Source organism: Dunckerocampus dactyliophorus, chromosome 2 (assembly GCF_027744805.1).
Source record: "Dunckerocampus dactyliophorus isolate RoL2022-P2 chromosome 2, RoL_Ddac_1.1, whole genome shotgun sequence".
NCBI lineage: Eukaryota > Metazoa > Chordata > Actinopteri > Syngnathiformes > Syngnathidae > Dunckerocampus > Dunckerocampus dactyliophorus.
Window position 1 is genome coordinate 11770141 of NC_072820.1, and position 19290 is coordinate 11789430.

General features: G+C 39.3%; 1 protein-coding gene across 1 annotated transcript in view; it reads left to right on the forward strand.

Annotated features, from left to right (window-relative positions):
• The window catches only part of epha4b (eph receptor A4b), a 132075-nt gene that overhangs the window by 35279 nt on the left and 77506 nt on the right, over nucleotides 1-19290 (forward strand). The window contains exons 4-5 of the mRNA XM_054769438.1: nucleotides 2789-2896; nucleotides 3774-4125. Of these exons, the coding sequence (XP_054625413.1) occupies nucleotides 2789-2896; nucleotides 3774-4125 (460 nt within the window). The remainder of the gene's footprint in view (nucleotides 1-2788; nucleotides 2897-3773; nucleotides 4126-19290) is intronic.

Consider the following 19290-nt stretch of genomic DNA (forward strand, 5'->3'; position numbering starts at 1 on the left):
TCCTGTCATACAGAGCAGTGGTCCCCAACCTTTTTGTACCCACAAAGCGGCTCGTGTTCCCACAAACCTGCGGCGATCTAATGCTATTTATTTATTATGTATTGCATATTAAACTAAGAGAGGTGCAACATGAAATTAAACAAAATGAATACAGACTCAGCAGCACTACAAGCCTGGAGTTTGTTTTTCAGAGAGAAGACAGGCAGTGGATATGTGGATGACAGGAAGTGTGCTAGCATGAATTAACGTGAGTTTGTGCATCAAAATATATGCACATTAGCGCTCAATAACGTCAACAAACCTTACCTTTATGCATTCCCACACAGTGTAAGCATTTGGGAACACATATGAGGTGAAAGAAGAACGATAAAAATACAGTAGCAGTCTCTCTGCCCTGTGAGAGAAAGTTAGCAGAAGCAAACAACAACGGTGTGTTCAAGGACTGTCAAACAAAGTGGGATGGGTTGCTGCTCGTTGAAACACAATGAAACAAAACAACATAGCATGTAAAAACTGTGGGATTTCTAACTGTGTATTATTTTTTTTAAAATAGGCCTGTCACGATATTCGATTAATCGAACGATTAAAAAAAAATAAGTTGATCATTTTTGCCGGCCTCAATAAATTGACATGTGCATGGATGCATGTTTGTTTTCCTCGTCTTTCTTTCAGGCTGAATGACAAGAGGGTTCACTCTGCAGCTGTCTGTGTGGGTTGGTGCTACAGTGGAATGAACGGAGAGAGTGAACCCTCTTTTCATCCAGCTATGAGCTATGATCTTTGTCCTAGTACGTGGAGGTGGGGCTACCTTGGCTGGCAGCAAGTTAGCGTCGTGAGAAAGCATACACTAACACGAATGAAGGCACAAAAGTGATTGCTTCTCAGGCGAATGCCACAGCCCCAGTGTGGGAATACTGTATTTCGGTTTTAAACAGAATGAAGAAGGTGAGCACACAAACACAGACGGACTGATGTGCCGCATTTGTTTGAAAGTAGTGACGAGGAAGAAGGGGATGCGACAAAAGATGCCGTCAATAATATCGATTATCGACAATAATTTGTAGGTCAATTATTGTCTAGCAAAAATTGTTATCATGACAGGGAATTTGAATACAAAAATAACCCTTCTTTTTGAAAGTGATATGCATTTTGCTTAAAATTTGATGACGTTATTCACAGTGTCTTTTTTTTTTTTAATCATTGCGCCTGAAAGTTTTGTGGCGGTGGTTGGCGACCCCTGATATAGAGCATCTTTGACTCGTGCTTCTGTTTTGATTTATGACTTCATTACTATGTTTAAAGTATGGCAGAACATTGCATTGACATTTTAATACAAAATAAGAATATGAGGGAATTTAAAAAGTGAGACGGCCTATTTCAAATATTATGGCCAATGAATGCATGCAGAATACCTTATTCTAGAGGTGTCCAAAGATGCAGCTCGGGGGCCACGTGTGGCCTGCTGTTGTTTTTTTATTGGCCCACAGCACATTCTAAAAATGGAATTTAACAAGAGCACTTAAAAAAACAACAACACAACACCAAAAAATAAGCAATAATTTTACAAAAACAAAATCAAAATATTAAGAGAAAATGTTTTAATCTAAACTGAAAAAGTCATTATTTTATAATTATTTTTATGAGAATAATGTTGTAATATTATAACATCATTTGAGTAGCATAAAGTTGAAACATCAACGAAAAAAGATCATATTTTTAAAGTTGTAATATTGTGAAAAACAAAATTTTGGGATAATTAGGTTGGTGAAAAAGTGATAATATTATGGGAATAAGGTGAAAATGTTATGGGGCTGAAGTCATAACATTATGAGAAGATCATTTGCAAGAAGAAAGTAGAAAGTAGTAGAAATAGCTTGACAATAAAATAAAACAGTAAGAACAGAAATGGAAAAAACAGCTGTAATTTTTCAAGAATAAATTTGAAAAACGTCGTATTCTAAGAGGAAAAACTCCTACTATTATGAGGTAAAATGGGAATAAATTCCAAAATGTTATTGGAATAAAGTAACAATATTAGGAGAAGAAAATTTATGAAGTTTCTTTAAAAATAAATTTGTAATAAACTATTTGGAAAAACAACAGCAGAAATGGGGAAAAAAGAGCGAAGAGCAAAGGTCATATTAATAATATGCTTTTTCACCTATATCACAAAGCTGAGATGCAGTTTTAAAAAAAATATGTATAACTTCTCAGCATATATACTATACATGTGTTGCTTTACAAAATATCAAAGCTGACCTTGCATCCTTTCATTTTGCAATATGTGGCCCTCAGTGGAAAACGTTTGGACACCCCTGCCTTACATAATTCCATGCTCACTTCAGCAGTAAAACTAGTCATTTTTAACATTTTCCCCTTTATCGGTTCCATTCCAAAGACTTCAAAAAAAATCTCCAGAGAATCTTTATGTAGGTCATAGTATATTTTAATTATTGATATATATATATATAAATATATATACAGTATATATTTAGAGGCCCCCGTGCTCTCATATAACTGTGATATTACAGCTCCTCTGTATTCATTTCATTCCACTTTGTCAGTCTACTGCACCCTTTCGTTGACACGACATCTCCAGAATGAATAGTGTGGAGATAATATGAGATTGTACAGAGCACTGCTTTCAAAGATCTGCAGTTTGTGACTGGCTAAGACAGACGGACCGATGTGAGAGGAGAGAGGCCAGCGAGCTTGTTAAAATTTCACATTGGATGAACTGGTGTGTTAACAAAGTATTTTCAAAATGCACTTGCTGTGTTTTTTGCAGACGTTCAACATGTACTACTATGAGTCCAACAACGGCAATTTGTGGTTCATCAAGGAGAGCCAGTACGTCAAAATCGATACAATCGCTGCGGATGAGAGCTTTACGCAGGTACCGATACATACATACAAACTATTACAGCACATTTGTAAAAAAAACCCCAAAAAAACACAACTTTGAATCCATGTTGTGCTGTATGTACACTCATGAACTACAATCTAATGAAATCCAATATTAAAGGTGCATTAAGACATCTGCTTTTACAAAGATATTATTGATCAGTTTTGCCAGGTGTAGAACGACACTGCATCAAACTTGTATTTTGCACCTCTCATGTTGCTAAATAAGGCCTCTAAATAGTAAAAAGGCCCAGGGATTACAAAGTAACACTAATGGACATAGCTGAATATTACTACTAATACATGTTGTTTATATAGTGCAAAGACACTTTAAAATGGAAGTATTTTACATTAAAAATATTTATTATTCATCATATTAATTGACTTACTTAAAACTTGAAGCAAAACATTTATTTTTTATTCTTATTTTTTTGTGTTGATTGAAATTGTATTTTATTTTTATTTAACCTTTTGACAATTAACAGAGATTACCAAATAACACTATTAGAAATAGCTGAATTTTTGATCGGCTCTTGCATATGATAATATTATATATAAGTATTATTATTATTATTATTAATAATAATAGTTCGTGTTTAAAGAATGGCGAAATAAATACAAATATTAAAAGTAAATAATAACAATATTACAACATAATCATGTTGATAGAGTTCTTTTCTAAATTAAAAAAAAAATGTATTTCTTGTATTTACATTTGATTATACTTATTTAACCAGGTGATAATTAATAATTAAATGTTGAAAAACTGACCACTCTCACTGTTTTGACTAAATTTGCTTTTGAATGACTGTGTTTTTGGAAATGCAATCATTTTGGACTAATACAGGTTCAACGTCTTTCCTCCATAGGTGGACGTTGGCGACCGTGTGATGAAGCTTAACACAGAAGTGCGGGATATCAGTAACCTGAGTAAAAAAGGCTTTTACCTGGCCTTCCAGGACTTGGGCGCGTGTATCGCGCTCGTCTCGGTCAGGGTCTTCTACAAGAAGTGTCCACTCACTGTGCTCAATTTGGCCCAGTTCCCTGACACAATAACTGGAGGAGACACGGCCCTGGTCGAGGTCCACGGTGCGTGTGTGAATGCCTCTGAGGAATTTGAGGCTCCCAAGATGTACTGCAGCGCAGACGGAGGCTGGCTGGTTCCTATCGGGAGGTGTGTGTGTAAACCTGGCTTCGAGGAGAACAAGGACATCTGCCAACGTGAGTGGACTGCATGTGTCTAAAATATGTATGCCTGTGGGTGCGTTCTGGCTGTCCAGGATGATGCGTGCGGGTGGAATGATGGTGTATTTTGGTAAGCGATGCAATTAGTGTGCATATTTGTGAGTACCATCCCTCTGAGTAACTTCCCTTAGCTTTTGCAGAGAACTGTGGGAGTTGCTTTGAGGCATGTTCTTCTCTATTTAAGTGTGTGTTTGTTTGTGAAGCTTGAATATCGCATTTTGCCCTGCTGAGTTGAAGATTTTGAGAGTGTGTGTAAGAGAGTGCTTATTGCTGTGTGGAAAAGGTATGCCTGAGGAAGACGGTTATTGAGTCGTAAAACTCCACAGATGGCATGTGCAAAGTCTGCTGTGTTTCTATGTGTGCCTTGCCTGCATGTATTTGGTAGAGCTTGCTCTATTAGAGAGACGCTTGCCCACCGCATCCCCGCAGGCCGACTTTCCCTCTTGGAAATAGAAAAAGAAAATCAGAGATATTCTTTCTCGCAAACTCGCAATCCGAGCACATAATGCAATCTCAGTTGTTTTGGAGAAGCGACCGCCAAGACGCCCGAAACCTTGGCAGAGGGGTCTTAGAGACAAGTGAATAAGCGCAAGCTGTACACTGCAGCCTGCACACTAGTTATGTGCACAGATTGTGTCGGAACTCTGGCTGCATCTCAATCGCAGTTGAGCTTTGTGTGTGTCTGGCGCGCTTGTTTTATGACAGCTAAGCTTCATCCATTTCTTGTGTTAGAATGTACACACGAGATAGTCGTCTATGTACCACTTATTCAACTTGGGCTGTTCCACTTTACAACAGTGTTTATGGTTAAGGGCTGCCTCCTGCATGCTACGTTTCTTTTATGTACACCATTATTAGGGATGTCCCAAACCAACTTCCGAAACGATACCAATATTGCAGCCTTGACTATCGGCCGATACAGATATCAAACTTATCCGAAATCAGCACGAATCATTCATACTTTTATTACTTATTTTGTAGTGTGGAATGTTAGAAAAGGCTTGATCAACTTACTCAAGGAGATACGACAGTCAGCAAGAGCAGGCACGAGAAAACGTTTCTTGTGCTTTGCAGATGTTTTGAACTGCATTGGTTGTTTGGGGAGGCGGAGGTTTGTTTCTTAGCCTCTGTGGTCTTGTGAGGCTTGTCTTGCTGTTTTTTGTGGTGCTGCTTTAGATGCGCGATGGGGTTAGTCGTGCTGTGCCACCGCAAGGAACTTGTGCATGGTGGGTTTTGGACTCGGTTGAATCGTCTTTTTCAGAATTTAATGAGCAATATTGCGCACGGCCCACAGCCAACAAACTGTTGTTGTGATCACATGGGCTCTCTCCGACGCTGCTGGATAGAAGCGTTACCGCGGTGTTTGTAATGGACTGCTTGTATCGGAGCACTATTATCTGAGATTTTAGACGCAGGCCGATATAGTCGCATCATTTTTGCTGATAATAAACTGATATGCGATATCAATATCAGACCGGGACACCCCTAACTATTACACAAGGCCACAGGTGTCCAAGGTGCAGCCTGGGGGCCTTTTGCGGCCCGCTACACATTCTAAACACACAATTTAACAAGAAACTGAAAAAAACAGCCATCATGGAAAAATCAGCAGTCATTTTACAAGATTAAGGATGAACTATTAAGAGGAAAAAGTTCTAATCTAACCAGAAAAAGTAGTAATTTTACAAGAACAACATCATAACATTATGAGAAAAAAAATAACTTCATTTTAGTATTATGAAAAACAAATAAAACAAGTAAAGTGTTAATTTTTTGGAAAATATAGGTTGTGGAAAAAGTTATAATGTTATGTTATAATGTGAGTTATAATGTTGTGAGGATAAAGTCAAAATATAATGGGAATGAAGTCATAATTGCAAGAAAATTTAGAAGAACAAAGTTTAAATAGTTCAGGAAAAACAACAGCAAAAATAGAATAAGAAGCTGTAATTTTATGAGAATAAAGTCAAAATATTAACAGAAAAATTTGTATTCCAACCTATAAAAGTCACAATTTTACGAGAATAACCTCGTAATATTATGAGGAAAAATAACTTCATTTTAGTAGCCTAGAGATGAAACATTAAATGAAATAGACATTTTTTTTTTAAAGTTTAAATACTATGAAAAACAAAAAAAGTTGTCATTTTTAGAAAATTAGGTTGGGGGAAAAGTCATAATATTAAGAGAATACAGTCAAACTATTATGGGACTAAAGTCGTAATTACAAGAATAACATTTACTAGAAGAAAGTTGAGGTATTTGGAAAATGCAAAACAACAAAAAAAACCCAGCAAAAATGAGTTCATACTATAAAAGCAAAGTTTCCCCCAGGATTTTTTGAAGCGTTGGTGGAGGGCTGTATGGGATGCATGTCGTGCCGCTGCTGCGTAGCTGTGACAGGAAATAAAAATAAATAAATAAATATACTGTTGGTAATAATGTCAACATTAGGGTCATTTTCACAGGCTTGAACAAGCAATGCATTAAATCACTTTAAATACCTTTCTCTTGGCCTTTTCTTCCTCTCCTTGTCTGTCAAGTGCCATCAGAGCATACAGTTGATTCCGGTGCACGTTTTTCATAATAAAGCATAGCGAAACGTTTTTAAGATATTTGATGTTTTATTTCAAACTAATTTTGGTCAATTTGTAAATAACACGCTATATCTGTATAGCACAGGGGCTGCTCACACCTTTTCAGCCTGTGGGGTACTTTTAAAATGACTGTGTATCAAAAATCTACCTCCTATATAAACACAGAGAATATATATATTTATATTAGTATACTTATAAATCTGAGTATTTATGTACATTGTCCATGTATATCACGGGTGCACACAATCAAAATGATCTACCTCTTAATATAAAACATATAGCATATATAAAATCTAAGAGGTAAACTTTGCAACTACTAATGATTATTTCACATTCACAGTTTTGAAGTTTACAGATCATCAAGATAGTTTTGATATCATTCAATAATTCACAATTCAAATCAATATAATTCCATAATCACATAATTCTTCAATAGTTGTGTACATAAACTGAGTTGTTTGTAGTATGCTACGTTCATTATACATACACTTCATGTATTCTTCCCGTAAGCATTTGCTATAAAACATTACAAATACTGTTTCGGAGAAATTAAAAAGACTGTGCAAAAGACAATGCAGCCGAAGTCAAGGCAACATATTAAAAAGCTTCCAGCAATGGGCACATTTTCCAATTCATGGTGAAATAGTGGTTTAACTAATTCATTTTATAGAAAACATTCCTATAGTGTAATTCATGAGGTGAAGCACAGCCATGAAAAAAGTGTTTTGTTTTTTTTTCTACAAAAGCAGCCTCTACAAGTGAACATTTAACTTTTGTTGTAGAAATAAGCTGCTCAGTTAGCTTATTCGTAAGTGGAATAATACAGATGAGAGTTGCATTATCTGTGTGTGGCTGTCGACATCTGTTCTCCCCTTTTTTTTACCGCCGTCGAGGCACAAGAGTGAATCAGGAGGGGCCTTAATGTCAGCTGAAAAAGTGACGCTTATGATGTAGGTGACACACGACCAACACTACCGTCGCGATCGCCGCACTGAGCACCACCCATACAACATATATGTCCATTCATACATTCTATTACCTAACATTGTTTCCACGTACAAACATAAAAAAATATAATTTCCAAGGTTTGGCGGCTTTTATTTTACCGTGGCCCATTACATGTAGCGGAAACCCTGTAATGACTACAGATACAAGGACCTTCCCCAAACTGTTCCCACTGTTAGCATACAATTGTCCAAAAGAAGTAAGATAAAGACTGCAGTTGACCAGAATGATTGCTGTGACCTCATCAGCTTATTAACCAAGTTTTATCTACCTGCTGAAACAAACCACATGCTGCCTATAACAAGCTACATTTAACCCAATAGCGGTATACGTGTGCGTATACCGTATATGTATGTGTGTGTTGTCATTGCATGAAGGTATAAATGACAGAGGCTTAATGACAGACTGAGGTCAAAGATCAGGAAAAACATGTGACCTTTGTCTTTTGCAGTAAGTTATGATCAGTAGATTATGTCTTGACAGGCTGCCATAGTTTACTATAAATCCCTTATGTCGCTTTCCGTGAAAGCATATTATTTCCTCATGTGGTGGCTATGCTGGAAACAATCGGGTGGCACTTACCAAACAGTTTTAATGAATTATGATGATTTGAAGCATATCTGCTGCAGGGTTTCCTTTACCTCCTACTCAGTCTTAATAAATATATTTTAGGCAATTTTCTGCACAGCCAAGATATTACAACTAATGAAATTCAGAACAAAAGCTGTATCAAAAATTCATATTGTAAGTGTTCTGTGCTCAACTAGTGCCGTTTTATAATGTTGTTTGCAATAATAAACACATTTCTTAAACATATATCTCTCTCGATGAAAGCTGAGCAGCAATACAGCTCTTGCACTGGATCTCATTAGATCTGTCCACATATTCTTGTACTTGTTCTTTGTTAAGACAATTCAAACAATGGAGCCTCCTGCATTAGTATCTGCAACCATGCTGCCTTTAACAGGGCCATGAGAGGACAGCTAGCAATGCAAGGCTGTCCGTTGTGCTCTAATGTGTCCCGGTTTGAGGCATCCAGGCTCTGCTGCAGACCTCTGTGGTGGCTCCAAACAAAATGTTCCTGCCCTGACACATTCTGAAGGTCCTCCACTGGGAAAACGCACGCTGCTAATGCATTTAAATAACCCCCTTGCACTTACTGTCACACAAAGAGACATAGGGGTGAGGAAATGGATGGGGGGGGGGGGGGGGGGGCATTTGCCACTCTCATTGTGCAGGTGAACAAGTCTTTTAATGGCCACTTTGAATTCTTTCTCTCCTGTTCCTTGTTGCCATTTAGCAGCAGCGACGTTCATTGTTTTCCCCATGCTAATGTTCTATGTGAATCCCCTCCTTTTTGCCCCTTGAGCTGCCTCATTTTGTATCAGTGTTTGTCTCTAACTCCCATGCTGTCTCCCCCCGTGCTTCTCTCTTTGTGTCCCTGTCTCTCTCGTGCTCTCTCTCTTGGTGTGAGGCGCTAATGGAATCATTACTAGCCTTTCTGTGTTAGACAAACAGCAGACACCTCCAATTACTCCCCTTTTTTCCCGCAGTCTCCCCTCCCTCTCTCTACTATGTCTAACCTGGCTGTGGTGTCTCTCTATAGTAGGACTTTTCTTCCTTTATCGTTTCCATGTCTTCTTACCTCACCATCCTGCTCTTATTAAACATTTGGAGTCTCAGCATCATCGACCTCATTTTTTCCACTTAACAAGGTTGATTAGCAGAGCCTAATGGCTTTAAATGCAGAGGTTTATGTTATGTATCGTGCCACCGTACGTTAAACTCATGTCTGGCAATGCAAAGCACAACACGTTCCAGTTAACGTTTGCAACAAGCTACATTACATTTTCTTGTGCCAGCTGTTCATGTTCATGCAACCATATTGTAAACCAGTGGTCCCCAACCTTTTTAGACCCATGGACCGGCTCATGTTCCCACAAATCTCCGGCAGACCGGGGGTTGGGAGTGTCGAAAAGCACAAAATGAATACAGACCCGCCATCTACCAGTACAAGCCTGGAGTTTGCTTTTCAGAGAGAAGATTATAACGTTCCTGTTTGATGTGTGTGGTAACAGGTAGTGATATCGGGTAGTGTGCTAGCATGAATTAACTTGAGGTTGTGCACCGGACAAATATGCACATGAGCACTCAATAATGTCATCAAAACTTACCTTTATTCATTACCACATAGTATCAGCTGAAGACTGGATCGTGATCGCCTGCCGATCCGGTGTATTTGTGTAGTGTACCGTGTCACTGTGCCCGGACTGCTGCGTCATGGTGTAGGGAGCTTGCATGGGAAGTGCCGCTCTAACCGCTGGTTCCTTATAATAGGGACTGCACAAATACTAGTAAACATTTTGAAACGGTGGCGAAAAACCTTTGAAACTCCTCTGTTACGGAGCGTGAATGGAAGCTAGCGGGGTTCGCTTAGAGGTTTGTTATAAAAGCCAAACAATATTGTTGGTCATGTTGTGTAATAAAAAAGTGCATTCAGCAATATTTTGGTTGGATTATTTTTGAAGAGCTATTTTCATCACCATATTCAGTTCCACAAATTCATGTTTGTAACAAAAGCTTATAATTATTAAAAAAAAAAGAACAAAAAAGACGCTTTACCATGACTAAACCACACAATAAAGTAGTATGCTGACTGGTTAGGTAGATAAGTAGGGGTGTCACGAGATCTTATGTGACGAGATCTCTCGTTTGGAGAAAAACTGTGAGAACATTGCAGCCAGAAGCCAATCAGACTGTGAACTATGGCATCGCTACTATAAATGGTAATACAGTAATATTGTGGTGTGGTGCAAGGTGCTTCAGGCACACCTTGCAATCCAACCTACCTTGGTGTTCCCAGCATCAGCGAGTGACATGTAGCTGTTTTTTCCGTTGGAGTTGAATAGCTGCTTGCTACTCGATGATGTCCAAGCACAAGATGTAGTAATTCTACATTTGATCGATTTTACTTAAGATTTGTCAGATCAACCCGAGTAAATGTTCAGACTCGTCTGCACCTTTAATCACACACAGTTCTATTATATTTGGCTAAGCTTCAACTTCCAACCGCTGGCGATCATCTGCTTCATAACACACCTGATACTTAGAAGAGATCCATGTTGACAATTTAGCGACATGGTCACTATATCTAGCAAGTAAGGGTGTGCATTTAAGTGTTTATTGGGTCATGCATTTATTTGGTAATTAAATACAAGCCATGAACAAAGGTGAAGTGGCCGCCGAGCAGGCGAGCGGGAGTGAGCTCCACCTCCGTAACGCAGTGCAATACGGGTCTGAAAGCTGTAAAAAAAACAAAAAAAAAACCACCCTCAAACATGCAACCCAGCCCTTGACCGACATCGCCAAGAGGCCGAGCTTGGACACACTCACCTTCATGGCAAAACATGTGGAATGTGGCACACTGCAGAAATGAAACAAACAAAAACCCAGCAAAACTGGAAAAATATGGAAAAAAGGCATAATGTAACTAGAAAAAGCTCAAATTTGGCAAGCAAGTACTGTAGTTTTGATAGATGGGTAGGCAGGTCCTCTCCGCCCTCTCTGCTTCTCCATCCCCAACATTTGCACAGTCCAGGAGGCCACCACCCCTTTCACCCCCTTGCTGTTTTGATGCCAAGCTTTTTCTTTCTCTTATACATTCTGTTCCTGTCGGCCTTTGGATCCTGCTCTCCCTCCTTTCCTTTTTTGCACTCCTTCGCCGTCTGCTGCTGTCTCACAGCTGGCGGAGAGCATAGTAAAATCTCTTCTCAAAACCTCTTTAAGCCCATGGGGTACACGTTGAAGGGCATGAGTCTGTGTGTGTGTGTCCTTTTCTATGTGTCTGACAGCACCAATTACTGCCTCAGATGGAGGAAAGAGAGCGGAGAAGGACAGACACATGTCACCTCAACACAAGTCCTCGTGTGTTCGCCTCACTGGCTCTTTTTCCCACAGCATGCAGCAGTGATAAAGCTCTCTGTGACGTTTCTCTCTGCTGCATACACCACTATATTTACCCACTTTCCCTCTCATGCATTTGGTGCCGCAATAATGATGCGACGACCTAATTTACAGGAAGAGTGTAAAAGAACGCAATCCACTCTGATTTCACTTTGCTTCTTGGACTGAACCCAAACGTGTGAATGAATTAGGAGTTCAAAGTCCAAGCACTGCTGATATATACACAATACAGATCCCCGTACTATTACAGGACATTATAAAATAGCACTCAGACCATGAGCAGTGGGACCTATGCCAAGGCTTCAACATTTGTCCCCTGTGAAATCAACGTATGAACGTCCACAATCTAGGATCTTAATAGCTAAAAGGAGGTAACGTTTCATTCAGGTCCAGAATGTGCTATGCACCAAGGGAACAACGTGTAAAAAGATCCTGTCCAAGCACGGCAAATTAAAGCATGATCTGATGAGAGACGACAGAAATATAAGCATCGTGTTAAATGGGATTTTCTATGTTGCATTTACATGACTGCCAAACGTGCAATCTGGATCAGATCTGATTAAAATGGGTTTGACATTGCAGCTTCTGCACATACATACATACAATGTCAAGAGATCCGCCTGCAACTTATAAGGCATTAGTGGCATTGGACTATTTGTAATATGTTTTATGACTTGGAAGAAAGAAAATGCACTCAAATACTAGACATGGACAACACATGCTTACAAAAACTTTGATACTGCCTGATCTTATAACAGTGATACTACCTGAGGTTTTCTGAATAAAAAACAAGAAAGAAACGACCATATTTCCTAAAATGTAGTCAGAAATACAGAAGACACCATGTCACAATTAATCATGGGATGCGTCATCCACTTCAAAATAGCATTCTTGCTGCAGTTTTACTTTGACAATATACAATACAATATACAGTTTACAGTGTAATGTTCAGTGTAAAGCACAATACTTGTATGTGTATTGAAACTACCATAATGGCACCGGGGGTTTGCAAGTAAAATTCAAATAGATCCAGGTCAGTGGATTTCCTGAACTGATCAATCAGGACCTTAAAGTCTAAAAAACATGCAGCGGTCAAAATAGAAATGTCCTGTGAAAACTTAAAATACTTAAATAATTTATTCACTATAAGTCCAGGTCTGTATTGGACGGCGTCTGGGTCTGGACTTGGACCACGGACTGCCAGTTAGTAACCCCTCATGTCAAGAGTAACCACCGGCTGAAAAAATAGGTAGAATATCTGTGCATCATTTTGGTGGCAAATTAATAGTCGCTATTAATTTAGTGGCACTTAAAATGAGACAAAAATGAGTACAGTCACCTCAGAGTCAACTGTCGTGGCGGTGATGGTTTTTCATCTGCACAGACGACAGTAAGAATGTCGTTAAAATGCTCAGGCCGAAACACTTGAACGTTTGCTTGTATTTTACTTCAAAAGATGCAGACTCAGCTACCTGCAACAAGTGCTTGAATTTGTAACAGTAACATATTGTAAGTAACCACAATTAATACACAACTCTTGCATATACCAAAAGCCATTGTAAAAGTAGTCTAACATTGCCAGAGTTATATCTCAGTTATACAGTTCTGCTCGAATTGTGCAGAATGTATGCACTTCAAGTAGTGTAAAATATTCGTCCTATCCAGTCAGACTAGTGTTCGTTCCACCTAGTTATTGAGCGTGACCTGATGAAGCCAGCCTGGATGAGAGGCGAAACGTCTTGTAAAACAACCTGACCTGACATGGATGAATGAGAATATTCACAGGCATGTAAATTGACTTTTATTTATTTATTTTTGCTGTGTTCTGTATTGCTGCTGGTTTTCTGTGATAATTATAACAATTTGTTGTGAATTTTATTTCACATTGGTGACTTTATTACTGAGTAATAATTTTATTTGTATTATCGAGGTATTTAAATTACTGTTTTGTTCAACTTGCATGTCGCACAATTCCGTAAAAATTAAAAGGCAATGTTTTTAGACAAAGTTTTTATTTTTTCCATTTTCCAAGTACCGGTTCGCAATTAACAGCATTGGTAATTATATAAATAATGTGTATGGCTATTTAATGGTTTTCTGAACCATTCGGAACAGAATGCCGAACTGAACAGAAAAAAAAAATGTTAAGGCCAAATATATACACAATGTACACAATAAATGTTTTTTGTTTTTGTTGTTGTGTGTAAAAAGGTCTATTTAGTTGTTTCCATTTTTATTATGTATTAGTTTGTGTTTACAAGTGTTTCAAATATTTACAATACAGGTGGTGTGATACATTTGCTGAGCACAGTATATAAGGATGATTAAGTAACAACAAAGAAAAAAACAAAAACAATATAAATTAAAAAATATATATATATATATATTTTATATTTGAGTACAAATAAACCCCTCGCCTAAAGCCCTCACCCCTAATAGATGTCTGGTCCTCGATGAAGTATGAAAGAAAATACAGTATATAAAATAACATAAAAACAGAATGCCAAAGAAAGTGAATATGACTATATTCTTCACAATGCAGTGATCTGGTATTATAATCATGTCTCAGAAAAAAGAAGAAATGATTATATTGTGACTAAAAATAGACATGTCCACCTAATGATAGAAATGGCCATGCTGCATTACAGTCACACTGTTGAAGACAATTGGAGGTAAGACCTCTCCCACTCATTAATGTTTTTAATTAGGATATGCTACTGCACTGCTCACTGTAGACATTATCACTGTTAACAGATGCTTCTCATGAAGTTCTCTTTAATGTTTCTGGAATCTAAAACTTCATGGGTTCCCCCTGGGCCCACGCTTTACCCTCCTACACTTATTTTCATTGAAAGTGACGGGTAAACCAACTGCAATGAAAACATAACCTCCTTGGCAGACGGAACCCGTCTATTAAGGGCCAGCCATGTGCAAAAGTCAGGCAAACATCACTTTTACACACCGTAAAGCCCACTTGGCTGCGGCTATGAGATCATAACTTTTGAGAGGCAAAGCGAAGGTCTGCACAATGTCATTTTCAGACATTTTTGGAGAACATTGCCCAAGCTGTGAGGGCTTTCCGTTTGTTCGCTGAGGGGCTGCGATCAAAGGGACTGCTTCTCAGCTGTTAGGACCATCAGACTTTGCTTGTGACCACAGGCCAGTAGAAGAAAAAAATGTTTATTCATCTCAGTGAAAAACCGACAGGCTAAAGGTTATACGACATGCATCTAGTAAGGCTTTAATCAAGCTATGCCCTCAGATGCACAAGATGAAAGCTTGTGCACTTAAAAGGCTTGCACACACACACTCAAGTGCACAATACACGTCATATGTCATAAGAGGATTCGAGTCTCTGCTCAAAATAAAAGGTTGCAGCAGAGAGCAGATGTAGGGAAAGGCTAATCTTCACACCTGTAAAAGAGATTGAGCTCATTTAGAGAGCACTGCACGTGTGTGTGTGTGTGTGTGCGTGTGTGTGTGTGTGTGTGAATATGTGTATGTAAAGCACAGTGGGGATACTCCTTCTCTTCATCGCCTCCCTCAACAGACACTGATCTGCCTCCATCCACGAGATATCTGTCTGTGTGTGTGTGTGTGTGTGTGTGTGTGTGTGTGTGTGCACGCGCCTGTGTGTGTTTGGTTGGTAAAGTGAGCAATTTTGTGTTCATTGCGTACAGACGTTTGAAGGTCAGTGCTCCCACCCTACCTCCCATGTTCACACACCCAGTTCTTTGGTTTTTGTGCTCCTCTCTTGGTAGCAGCTTGGGGAGCGTGAGAGCATGAAGGTGAGAGGAGGCAGGGAGGGGGCGGCAACACAAGGATTTAGACAGCAAGTCAAGAGCCTCTCATGGGTATCCACTACACGCCGTGTGTGTTTGTGTGTGCGTTTGCGCACATCTTTGGGCATTATGGCATTAAGCTGTTGAAGTGTCAGGTAGTTGAGCGATATTAGAAAACAGCTGTTCTTAAAGGCCATAATATAGACGAAGGTATTGGGACACCTGTCCGTTCCGGTAGCAGACTCCAAAGTTCTTCCCTCCCAAACTCATTAAGCTGCTTCGTGCACAGGGCCACATTCAAGGCTCTCCCCCAAACCGTTCCCTGAACATAGGATTGTCCAAAATGTCCTGGTAAAGTGGGGTACACATACCTGTCCAATTTTGAGTTCGATTCCCCCCTTCTTACCGATTATCAGAAAGGATAGTAGGTCTGTTAGTGTCTCTATTCATTCTTGAACGATGCTGGTGCTAGGCAGCTTATACAGGTTCTCAGCAGTATTTCAAATTGGGAGTGTGTCAAAAAAATGTTGACAGATGATCCTGTGGTGTGAGGTGTGCTTTGAAATTGATCAGGGGCAACAATCGTATCTAACACATTGAGCCCGATATTAGATGACCCTGAATGTAGGACAAACCCACCTTTTCCAAGACCTGTTATTGAGAAGTATGTTTTAAGACAAAAAAAGACAGAATGAATCTTTGTTTTAAATATTATCTCTAATATTATCCATTTCAAAATTTCTGATCTCCTTGACAGTTATTTGATGACTTTGTTTCACTGGTCACCATTATCTTAACCATTATTGGCGGCATATCTTCAAGTCACTGGCGTGCATGTGTTTGTGTGTGAAGGAAGAAAAGCTTTGATTCATTTGATGTTGGTTTGCATGCACAACTCTCTAGACCTCAAATATAAAACGTGTTTTTCAAACATGTTTCTAAGGAAAAAATACCATCTTATCTTTGGGTCAATACAGTACTAAACGTGTTCGATATTTATCTGAAGAAGACAAGCGCAGAACAAACAAATACAGTCAATCCTCGGTTTTTGTATGATTCGTTTTTTTGCCAAAAATTTTCTCCCAAATTTTGCCCCGATTTTCCCACACTGTCTCAGTTATCGTACAGTATTGCGCTTAACAAACTAGTCTGTTGGCCGGGTAATGCATCATTCTGCAGAATCAAGTGCCCAAACAAAGCACTCATATGCGTTGGTGACTCACTGTCCATGCATTTTTTATGCAGTGCGACTGACATATTAATTAATAACCTGACATGGGACCAAAGGAAGTTTCGAGTGCCAACACTTTGATAAAGACGTATTGAATTCAAGAAATAACTCATTGGAAAGTACAAATATGGCATCCCCTCCTCCTTCAATAAAGGTAAAAATTATATTAAATGTGCACTTTTCCATTTCATTCATCATTTGTAATTATTTAACATTGTTTTGCACGTAAAGCTATAATTATTGTCTGTAAAATGTATTTTTTTTAATATTTTCCAGTGGCTGGAACAAATTCATTGGATTTACATTATTTCATGTGGGAAAATTGGTTCGGTTTTTGTACGTTTCAGTTTTCATTGGACCTTTTGGAATGCATTAATGACAAAATCCGAGGTTCCACTGTACTGTAATAACCATTGCAGCGCGGGGCTCAAAGTGGCAGTGACACCTCTCACATCAGTCTAGGTCACATTTGATTGCGTGAGATTTCCGGATTGTGGAAGAGACTTTGATTGTCAGTGGACAGATCATTAAGTGTTTGGTCATCTGAAAGCACACCGCATACTACAAGAATGATGAGAAAAGACTGATTTTTTACTGTCATGTGTCAGGTTAAAATATGGTAGATTCTAAAAAATAGGATTCAGGTGGAACTAAAGGGTCTAGTCCAACCCATGTCTGATTAATTAATTGATAAGGGGAGTGTTCTAAAAAATGGGCCAAGCAAAGACTTGTTCTACCTGTCTGTACAAATCTGTCTTCCTCCCTCTCAACCTCTTTCATCAGTGTGACAACATTCTACTCGCTTTTTTTTTAACAATGCCATACTTAATTTGGCCTTTATCTCCCTTTTCTACATGTCTACCTCAACTCCTCTCTTTCTCTGTCCCTGTTTCTCATTTCCTCTCCTTTGTGCTTGAACAAATGACACACATCGTTACAAAGGCTGATGCACTCGCGTTATACCCGCCGCACAATAGCGACCATCTACATAGCCACATGGCATTGATGCAGACAATGTCTAATTACATTGTGCCTCAAAGCTTACAGCCCCTTTCACCACACTGGATCACCTGCCACACTCTAGCCAAAGCACCAAAACTGAAGCCATGGTTTAACCCAAAGGCATGAAGGTGCCAGCTCGGCTCAGTCTGGAGCAGTAGGTTGAGCTGTGAAGAAACCCTAAGTGAAAAAAAAAGGAAAAAAGCAGGGCAAGAACTGAGAAACCGTTAACACGTGTGTTTTCATCTCCCGGTGCCTTAATATAGCTCTATCCCCCACAGACAGGGGGGCTATGCAGGCACAGAGGGGAGACTCCTCTGGGTACAGTCGCCATTAATTGGCTGTGATTCATATGCTGCTGAGTCCCAGTTAGTTAAACAAGCGCACATTTCTGTAGTGTTGAGTCAGTTTTAGGTTTGCTCCATTTAAGATCTAAAGGCTTTTCAAGATGGCAGTGCATGAGAGTCAGCAGGTCTGGTGAGCAGGAAGCACCGACACAGGAAGGCAGCCATTGACCCTTCTCCTTATCCCCCCCTCTCTTTTTAGTTTATGGATGATTTCCAGATGTGGGATCAGCCTGTCAGAAAGATCAGGTCAACGTTAACCAGCACCAAACAAGACGTTTAAATGTAGTGTTGGTCAAAGTCTAATTTGTTGTGGCTTTTCTTGGTTGAGTGGCCTGCACTTGAGTGCATGTTATGGCCACCTCTGTAGAACGCATTGATTGACAAGTGAGATGTTAAGTCAGCACACACCATAACAACGGCAATGCATGGAATGACTACACAAAGTCAACCTCCCTGTGCCAGAAAAGGCTGAGAGGGCTGATAAGGGAGGCATTCCCGTAAATATACAGTATGAGGATGCAGGCACCTTTTCTCTGGCACAACAGCTGCAGTATTGTTCCACAGCAATGAGACAAAGGGATTTCTATGATGGAATTTTCTATTTCCTCCAGTGATGAATACACCTGCTGGCATGAGGTCCGCTTGTTGTAATAGGTTATTGACTTTTGTGTTCCGAAATGCACTTTTCAGGAAAGCAAGTAGGAAAGCAGTTTTGCTTTTCTCTTTTTCTATCCACTGATGAGAAGATTCCTCCAATCAGCTGCAAGTAAAATTGAAAAGTTGAAGGGAATTCAGTCAGACCGCAACTCTTGATACACAGCGTCATTTCCAATCAGTCTTAACAAAATAAGGAAATAAATAACATCAGCCACTAACAGACAGCTGTAATGCCCTCACAAATTGTGCAGCTATGCCGAGCGATGCTGTTGACAAACAAGGAAAGAAATGCACTGAAGACTATAATCTTGGTAATACGTCACGACATATCAAAGCAATCCCCAGATACAGTTCAAATATGCCCCCTAGCGGTGGTGAGCAGAATAGGACAATCTGACTGGGTGCTATGGAAAGCGAGGTATCAGGGCTGATGGCAGTCCTGAGGGGTGCGTCAGTTGTCCAGTATTCAGGGTATTTTTTAAATGTCTTTGTTTATCTAACAGTTTCTATACTGTGCATATACAACATTAAAGTACATCATATGTTTATACTTGTTCAAT